At 45.7% G+C, this 10,000-nt stretch overlaps 1 protein-coding gene across 1 annotated transcript in view; it reads right to left on the bottom strand.

Annotated features, from left to right (window-relative positions):
* The window catches only part of cntnap1 (contactin associated protein 1), a 28,553-nt gene that overhangs the window by 11,523 nt on the left and 7,030 nt on the right, over positions 1-10,000 (bottom strand). The window contains exons 4-16 of the mRNA XM_080857002.1: positions 9,603-9,756; positions 9,320-9,520; positions 8,522-8,706; positions 8,137-8,289; positions 7,430-7,691; positions 6,912-7,061; positions 6,153-6,324; positions 4,511-4,617; positions 4,266-4,388; positions 3,620-3,823; positions 2,743-2,899; positions 402-529; positions 20-193 (exon numbers count right to left, since the gene is read on the bottom strand). Coding sequence (XP_080713128.1) covers positions 20-193; positions 402-529; positions 2,743-2,899; positions 3,620-3,823; positions 4,266-4,388; positions 4,511-4,617; positions 6,153-6,324; positions 6,912-7,061; positions 7,430-7,691; positions 8,137-8,289; positions 8,522-8,706; positions 9,320-9,520; positions 9,603-9,756 — 2,170 coding nt within the window. The remainder of the gene's footprint in view (positions 1-19; positions 194-401; positions 530-2,742; positions 2,900-3,619; positions 3,824-4,265; positions 4,389-4,510; positions 4,618-6,152; positions 6,325-6,911; positions 7,062-7,429; positions 7,692-8,136; positions 8,290-8,521; positions 8,707-9,319; positions 9,521-9,602; positions 9,757-10,000) is intronic.

Here is a 10,000-nt window from a genome sequence, read left to right as displayed (position 1 = left end):
GACATGCTGGTTTACTCACAGTTGAGCTCCACCCGCATGAAGCTGCGATGGTGGTCATCTGCGTTCTCCACAAATACACCACTGGAACGGTACGTTCTGAAGTGGAAAGTGATATCAGCGCTGGGGCCGGGGTTGAACGTGGGGAAGGTGATGTAGGTGGGTTTGGTGAAGGCTATGGTGTTCCAGATGCTTCCTGTGACAAGAGAAGACACAGCAGATCCCTGACATCAAGTGTCAAATACAACTTTGTTACAAACAAACTAAAAGTACCAAACACCTCGTGTCATGATTATCGCATACATTTTATTGCGTACAATGAGTTCTAATTTTATATTTTTTATGTGGTTAAAGAAATTTTAAACTCTACCACCAGTCTGGGCTGAATGCACCCCATGACTTACGGTCTCCATGGCAACGGAGTGGCCCCAGGCTGAACTGAGCCTCTGAGCCGGTGCGATTGGTGTCGCCAATCACGACCTTCCTGACGGGCAGGTGGTCCCGGAACATCAGGTAGCCCTTATCTGAGTACCTGCAGGTCACATAGAAGCAGACTGCTGAGCACTTGAGAAATATCTCACTCTCTCACATAACACTCTACATCTCATCTCTCTCTCGCTCTCTCACATAACACTCTACATCTCATCTCTCTCTCTCTCTCTCACATAACACTCTTCATCTCATCTCTCTCTCTCTCTCTCACATAACACTCTACATCTCATCTCTCTCTCTCTCTCTCACATAACACTCTACATCTCATCTCTCTCTCTCTCTCTCACATAACACTCTACATCTCATCTCTCTCTCTCTCTCTCACATAACACTCTACATCTCATCTCTCTCTCGCTCTCTCACATAACACTCTACATCTCATCTCTCTCTCGCTCTCTCACATAACACTCTACATCTCATCTCTCTCTCGCTCTCTCACATAACACTCTACATCTCATCTCTCTCTCGCTCTCTCACATAACACTCTACATCTCATCTCTCTCTCTCTCTCTCACATAACACTCTACATCTCATCTCTCTCTCGCTCTCTCACATAACACTCTTCATCTCATCTCTCTCTCTCTCTCTCTCACATAACACTCTTCATCTCATCTCTCTCTCTCTCTCTCACATAACACTCTACATCTCATCTCTCTCTCTCTCTCACATAACACTCTTCATCTCATCTCTCTCTCTCTCTCTCACATAACACTCTACATCTCATCTCTCTCTCGCTCTCTCACATAACACTCTACATCTCATCTCTCTCTCTCTCTCTCACATAACACTCTTCATCTCTCTCTCTCTCTCTCTCACATAACACTCTTCATCTCATCTCTCTCTCTCTCTCTCTCACATAACACTCTACATCTCATCTCTCTCTCTCTCTCTCACATAACACTCTTCATCTCATCTCTCTCTCTCTCTCGCTCTCACATAACACTCTTCATCTCATCTCTCTCTCTCTCTCTCACATAACACTCTTCATCTCATCTCTCTCTCTCTCTCTCACATAACACTCTACATCTCATCTCTCTCTCTCTCTCTCACATAACACTCTTCACCTCATCTCTCTCTCTCTCTCACACATAACACTCTTCATCTCATCTCTCTCTCTCTCTCTCACATAACACTCTACATCTCATCTCTCTCTCTCTCTCACATAACACTCTTCATCTCATCTCTCTCTCTCTCTCTCACATAACACTCTTCATCTCATCTCTCTCTCGCTCTCTCACATAACACTCTTCACCTCATCTCTCTCTCTCTCTCTCTCTCACATAACACTCTTCATCTCATCTCTCTCTCTCTCACATAACACTCTTCACCTCATCTCTCTCTCTCTCTCTCACATAACACTCTTCATCTCATCTCTCTCTCTCTCACATAACACTCTTCACCTCATCTCTCTCTCTCTCTCTCTCTCACATAACACTCTTCATCTCATCTCTCTCTCTCTCACATAACACTCTTCATCTCATCTCTCTCTCTCTCTCTCTCACATAACACTCTTCATCTCATCTCTCTCTCTCTCACATAACACTCTTCACCTCATCTCTCTCTCTCTCTCTCTCACATAACACTCTTCATCTCATCTCTCTCTCTCTCTCTCACATAACACTCTTCATCTCATCTCTCTCTCTCTCTCTCTCACATAACACTCTACATCTCATCTCTCTCTCGCTCTCTCTCTCTCACATAACACTCTTCATCTCATCTCTCTCTCTCTCACAAAACACTCTTCATCTCATCTCTCTCTCTCTCACAAAACACTCTTCATCTCATCTCTCTCTCTCTCTCACATAACACTCTTCACCTCATCTCTCTCTCGCTCTCTCACATAACACTCTTCATCTCATCTCTCTCTCTCTCTCACATAACACTCTTCATCTCATCTCTCTCTCTCTCTCTCACATAACACTCTACATCTCATCTCTCTCTCTCTCTCACATAACACTCTACATCTCATCTCTCTCTCTCTCTCTCACATAACACTCTTCATCTCATCTCTCTCTCTCTCTCTCACATAACACTCTTCATCTCATCTCTCTCTCTCTCTCTCTCACATAACACTCTTTGTCTCATCTCTCTCTCTCTCTCTCTCACATAACACTCTTCATCTCATCTCTCTCTCGTCTCTCACAAAACACTCTTCATCTCATCTCTCTCTCTCTCACAAAACACTCTTCATCTCATCTCTCTCTCTCTCTCTCACATAACACTCTTCATCTCATCTCTCTCTTGCTCTCTCACCACTGGCGGTAGTCTGCATCACAGTTGCACTGGAACTTGGCGTCGGTGCAGGTGTGGTTGATGGCACAGCCACATTTCCCGCTCTCTGGGAAAGCTCCGCCCCAGTACTCATGACTCTCATTGTGCCGACCGACCCAGAAGCTGTATGGTCTCCCATCTGACAAGGAAGATGAGGGCAACCATTTTATAAGGACATGATTGTTTCCCATTTGTTGTGAAAGCAGTGCTTTCTGTTAAATGAACTAATCTGGAGATTGTTGTGGAATTCCAGAGGAAGTTGTCAATGGCAGGGCAGGGTTACTAGAGTACAAGCTTTCTGAGGAGGAGGAACAGAAAATGTAGGCCTTGTGCCTCGGGATGTTCCAGGGTTGTGCTGGGGTGAAGCTAGAACATTGGGAAACATGTTTACCAGGATGGAAACCTCTGCAGATTAGGGACAGTTGTGGTCCCATTACGTCATGAAAGTTCTACACAAAATCCAAACTGTTCCCAAGGACCAACTGTTCTGAGAAAGCTGAGGCAGGAATATTTCCAATAAGAGGGGGAAAGTAAAACCAATTATACTTGAGATGTTAAAAGAAAATATATAGTATATGTAATGTAAGTGTGTTTTTGTTTCTGTTTCGAGGCATTCAAATTGATGGAGGGCTGTTAATATGTATCACTATTACCCAACCAGCGGTATGACTTTGATCCAGCATCAGCAGAGATCTAATAAACTAAACGTATGATACCTTATGCCATGGTCGAGAAAGCTCTAAGAGTCATAAGATTACCATAACAGATAATGATGCAATGCAAGCCAATCAAAGAAAGCAAATTATTTTACACCAATCAGGAAAGAATGAGCTTTGGCATTAGCCAATCAGGCACTTACTGGGTGTGTTGAGGAGGCGGGACTTGTAGCATGAGAAGTCGATCCACTGTTCACAGTACAGGGACGTGTTGGCCAGAGCAGTGACCTCATCCCAGGTGGAATTCACATACTGGACCTCGCCTATGTAAGGTCGATCTATAGTGGAGCCTGAGACCTTAGTGTATTCCATACGATTGTGCTCAATTATTGTCCAGGACTTGAACGCTGTTGGTGATGGAAAGCAGAGTAAAAGAGACTCATCATGACCACGTCTTCAGTTAAAAACCTTGAGGCTGTCACTGACTTATCTAGACTCCAACTTTAAGGGCTATGAACAGCCTTTGCCTCTTTTCTTCAAGAATAGGACTCTTGTTCTAGTATAAATAGCCTGTGGATTTCTGCACTCCGACATCTAGACACATTCAGGCTTTGGACTTCGTTTCACTCTTAGTCCACATGCCCCATATATATTCTACATGTTTAGGATTACATGCCATATGTATTCTATATGTTTATGACTAAATGGAGCAGTATATCCTGGCAAGCAGGGAGGGACACTCAGTACAGCAACTACAGTGACAGCCCCCCCCCCCCCAAACCCCCCCCCCCCCCCCCCCCCCACCCCACCCCTGCTGGTCTGTGATTGTCCATGCCGCCTCGTGCTCACGTGTCATCTTGCAGTAGACCATGAAGGGCTTGAGCGGTCCGCTCAGGTCTGGATCGATGGTGTAGTTCCCTGACCAGTACTTCCCATTGAGTCGGTACGCCTCACAGGACTCCCTATACACAGCTGAGAGGAAGACCGAGGACAGGGTGAGAGATTGACAGATTGGCAGATCCTACCATCATCATTTTCTGTCTTTTTTAGAGGCATGTAACAGCGGTGTTCCTTTTTCTCTGTGTGATACTCACAGTTGTGACAGACTTCTCCTTTGTATCCTGTGTTTTCACAGACGCACAGGAAGTCGTTCCAGGACTGGATACATCGGCCCTCGTGTTCACACTGGTTCGGGGTACATCTGCAGACAAAGAGCTTGTGTCACCACGGATTTGCAGGATACTAAGTTATGACAGAAAATCTAATGAAATCATAATTATTTCACAGACAGTGTGTGTCAGGTCACATGAGCATTACTCTTCTGAGGCAGAGCCTGTTATCGCCCAGATCCAAACATGACTGAGGCCAAGCCTGTAAGCTTCCTCAAGTGCATATCGCACCTCCATTCATCCAATGTTAGGATCATGAGGAAGACTACCTTGGTGTCCTGTCCCTTTTCTTAAAGGATTAGTAATTAAACACTCCATGATTATTTGTTTGGCCCGTGGACTGTGGATAGCAGTGCTTTCTGTTAAATGAACTACTCTGGAGATTGTTGTGGTATTTCCTGATGAGGTGGTGTTTAACATGAACCCAACAGTCTGCACAGAGCTGTGAAAGTTACACAACAACAATCTGAAGGCCAACTGTTCTGAGAAAGCTGAGATTTCCAGGAAGAGGAGGGGGTCTTTGGCTTAATGTCATGAGAAAACTATCAGATTACCACAACAGAGATAATGATTTTTTAACAATGCAAACAAGCTGGCAAAAAAAAGCTGCCTTGTCATTTTTCAATCCCAGCCCTGTTCCTATGAACCCGTGAAACAATGCAGCTCTCTGCCTTTCCTTTTCAGTCCTGTTCAGGCTGAGGAATGACCCAGGAGACCACCTTTACTTTCCAAGATATGGTGAGCAAATATTCATATGCTGTTTCTGAGCCGTGGCTTCAGGCCACCTCCAGTGCGGTGGGTATACATCAGTCTTGGCGGCGACGCTGCCCATGCATTTAGCTAAGCCCAAAGACCCCAGGCGGACGGCAGTAAATCTCCTGTGAGTGTCAGTCCCTGTAGAGGGGCCTGGATGCCTCAAGCAGCATTACCATACATCTCTGCTGCTATGAACCGTGACCCTGTCACCTACCTACAGTATAGGGAGGCGCCACACCATGATAATTGTCCTATTCATCACATTTTAGATCATACGGAGGAGGATACGGTCTGGAATGTGGTCTTCACCCTTTGCTTAAGCACAGACACACACATATACACACACTCTCACACACAATGTCTCTCCGTTTCACAGACACACACATATACACACACTCTCACACAGAATGTCTTTGTCATTCTCAATACTCTCTTTCCGATTGGCTCCTGGAGTCTTTCTCCGTTGCACAGACAACCCGACAACCTTTGCCTCACTAGATTCCTTTTTCCTAGCACACATCCTCTTCATCATCCTCGGCTTCATTCACTCTCCTTTTCCATTCCTGTCTCTCTCCCTTCTTTTATTAAATCTCACGCATACACACACACACACACACACACATACACACACACACACACACACACACACACACACACACACACACACACACACACACACACACACACACACAAACACATACAAACACACTCACACACGACAAAAACACACATACAAATAAACAAACACATACACATGCACAAAAAAACTATCAATAAATAAAAACAATAACACATACAAACACAAACACACCTGTCTGTTATGCCACAGGTGCCCAGCAGTAGCTCGGTGTATCGCCCCCATTTCCTCTGTAGCATGATGTCAATGTCCACCGGCTCATCATCTACAAAGATCTGCTGCATGCAGCCATGGAAGGTGTTGAGCTTCGTCACACACCGGCCCGTGTTATTGGTCTTCGGACAGCCTGAAACAAAGTGCCCTGATTTGTCACTCTTGAAAAACAATTGGTTGCTTTTATAGATTTTCTGATTACTCTCAATTGCAATGTCATAAGTGTTACAAATAGGAGCAGACATCTCTATGTGGATAGGTGTGCTGGCCAGCCAGCTCTCTGTGTGTGTTTGTTAGTGATTTAGTGTGCATTTGTGTGTGTTTGTAAGTGATTTAGTGTGCATTTGTGTGTGTTTGTTAATGATTTAGAGTGCATATGTGTGTGCATGTTTGTGTGTGTGTTTGTTGGTCATTTAGTGTGCATTTGTGTGTGTCTCTTAGTGATTTAGTGTGCATTTGTATATGCATGTTTGTGTGTGTTTGTTAGTGAATTAGTGTGCATTTGTGTGTGTTTGTTAGTGATTTAGTGTGTATATGTGTGTGCATGTTTGTGTGTGTGTTTTGGGTGTTTATGTGTGTGTGTCTATGAGAAATGAAACCCTCCTTGAATGAGTCATACGCCTGGCCGCACTCTACAGTAATCTCTCTGTAGCACTCGACACCACTCCGCTAAGGCTCTCTGTTAGCTCACCGCTACGACGTCCCCCATCGCACACTCACCCCCGAAGAAGTAGCGGTCGCCTGTCCGAACCATGAAGGGGTTGGTGATCTTCAGCGGCGAGCCCTCGTCCTCGTCTATGGTCACCGAAAGCAGGTTGTCCTTGGCCGCCAGGTCCACCGTGTGCCAGTAGCCATCGTTCAAACGGTAGCCTGCAGGCAAGAAGAGACATGTGGGTGTCCTCCTCCTCTTCCTCCTCCTCCTCCCGAAACTAACATGGCTTATTTCTCTCTGCAGCATAGGGTAGCAGAGCATGTCAGTTACCCCTCAGTTTGATATACTAAGATATTTCTCATCTGTCTATTTTTTCCTCCGTTTAAAACTGAATAATAAACGATAGGGAATGTGGCTGATTACAACAGACCCAGAATGATTAATATAATGAATTATTACGGGGCATACTCACCACTGACACCTCAGAGTAAATCATAGATTGTAATGGCTGGGTATTGTATTGTATTGTATTGTAATGCCTGCTTATGGTACTGTTTTGTAGTCTTCCCCCCGGAGCACTCCTCACCTGCAGCGAACCTCAGCCTCTTCTTCCCCGGCTGGAAGAGTGTGATGTTGACCTGTCCCTCGCTCAGGCCCAGCTCCAGGGAGCCCAGGTCGTCAGCGAAGCGTGTGAACATCAGCAGGCCCGTGTAGTCCCACGTGCGGAACTTGAACTTGACTGCCAGCCGGGGCTTGCGGTAGAAGCCGGGCACCTGCAGGTAGTTGTTGGGCCCGATGAAGGTCATGGGCTTCCACAGGAGGTCACGACACGTGTAGTGCATCTTGTTCTGAAGGCAGACACAACACAAGTGTGGGAATATGGGTGAGGCTCACACATTAATGTCTGTTTCTGCTTAATAAATGTAACAGGAAGCCAGTACAAGGCGCTGTTGATAGTGCTGTGCAGTGCAAGTATGCTAATAAACCAGTTAGATGGCGTTATGTCATTTAAGGTCAGTTCAAAGCAACCATGCCAGACTTGTGCATTATGGACAGTCTACGCTCAATCACATATTAATGACATGTCAGACTTGTGCTTAAAGAAAGTCTATCGCTATGCTCATTCAAGTATTAGTGACGTGTCAGACATGTTTTTGTTGTACTATCAGTGGTGTGGCTGCTAACTAGCACAACCAGTTAGATGTAACTATATCCAGGACTCACAAGCCATCTCATTTTAGGTTCTGCACAATGCTAAAAGGCTCAACTGTTGTAACGGACTTGAAGCAGTACCTTCCCCTTGGCTAGCCGGATGTCCTCCTCCTGGTACTGTGTCTTCCTGATGATGTTGACTCCATTGATGAAGACGTTCTCCAAGCAGCCTCTGAAGTTTGGGCGGCCAGGCAGATGGGGCAGGTCCTTCTCGATCACACCCCCCACATACATCTGCAACGCAAGACATGTATGAATTACATTATTGGAATTTGTAATCATATTGTCATGTATAAGAGGTCTTTGGTAGTCTGGTAGTTTGGTAGTCTTTGGTAGTCGAGGTCTGCTAATGTTGGTCTCAAAATTATAGCTTTCGAGAGCTCAGGTGCTTGATTGCCCTTTTCTGGTCAGCAATCAGTGTTTGAATCATCAAAGATTTGCAGGTGTATTTGTGTAAATACCCCACCTTCGAGTCCAAGTCCAGGTAGTTGAACTCTCCGTTGAGGGTGGTCATCTCGGTCTGGCTGTCCAGGGTGAAGTTGACCTGGCGGCCGTAGCGTTTGATGGTGACGTAGTGCCAGTGCTGAGTGTCCAGAAGGTTCCCCGCCCTCACAGTGGTCAGGCCATCTGTCTGGTGTACGGTGCTGCTACCTGAAGGATTACATGCCTGGGTCAGTTGTTTTACTGCCTCTGGCCCAGGGGCAGGATGTTAACTTTTACTGCCCCTGTCTGTCTGTCTATTGCGTTTGCCTAATGCCTCTGACCTGACCTCAGACCTGATTGTGAGAGAACTAGATGATACTAGATGTACGGTAAACTGACTTCAGACCTGATTGTGAGTGAACTAGGTGCCACTCAGTGAGGAGGTTAACTGACTTCAGACCTGATTGTGAGTGAACTAGGTGCCACTCAGTGAGGAGGTTAAACTTACTTCAGACCTGATTGTGAGTGAACTAGGTGCCACTCAGTGAGGAGGTAAACTGACTTCAGACCTGATTGTGAGAGAACTAGGTGCCACTCAGTGAGGAAGTAAACTGACTTTAGACCTGATTGTGAGAGAACTAGGTGCCACTCAGTGAGGAAGTAAACTGACTTTAGACCTGATTGTGAGAGAACTAAGTGCCACTCAGTGAGGAAGTAAACTGACTTTAGACCTGATTGTGAGAGAACTAGGGGCCACTCAGTGAGGAGGTAAACTGACTTCAGACCTGATTGTGAGAGAACTAGGTGGGACTCAGTGAGGAGGTAAACTGGCGTTCCGTACCGAGGCTCATGTGCAGTAAAAGGCGGCCCCTCTTCAACTCCAGCGTCAGAAGGTCCCCCTGCTGGCCCTCGCTGTGCAGCAGCACCCCCTCCCTCTCCAGGGTCTTAAAGTTCAGAGCAAAATGGTCCTGCAGTGTGCGGAACCTCTCGGGGAATGTGTAGGCCACCATGTCGTCGCCCTCAAGGTGCATTACATAGGAGTCTGAGGAGACAAAAACAAAGGTCAAATGTCACAGTATTTGTGGGCTTTCTGACAAGAGTACACAAATCTCTGCTCTGCTCACCATATGGACATCCATACACCTCCAACCGTACGCCAATCTTGCCCCCACTCTCTGTGTTCCACCCCATGGGCAGGAACCGCAGGTGCTTGGCAGTGAAGGGGTAGTGGAACACGTTCCTCTTCACCTGGTAATAGTTCCAGTTGCCTGGCAATGTCTACAGAGACTAGAGGTGGTTAGAACATAGCATATATTCTAAGCACTCCTGACAAGTATTTAAGGATCAGTTTATGTTTGGAAACTTTTTTATAACAATTAATGTCAAGTACATGAACAATATAGAGTTCTTAAAGGAGCCATCCATAGATTGAAATGTATGTTTAACATGAGTACATGTGAAAATAATGCCAATGATTATGACCAAATGATGTCCTTCTGCACAGTGTTTTCAACTGGATAGG

Source organism: Sprattus sprattus, assembly GCF_963457725.1.
Source record: "Sprattus sprattus genome assembly, chromosome: 18".
NCBI lineage: Eukaryota > Metazoa > Chordata > Actinopteri > Clupeiformes > Clupeidae > Sprattus > Sprattus sprattus.
The sequence above is the reverse complement of the archived record's forward strand: the minus strand, read 5'-3'. Positions and strand labels throughout refer to the sequence as shown.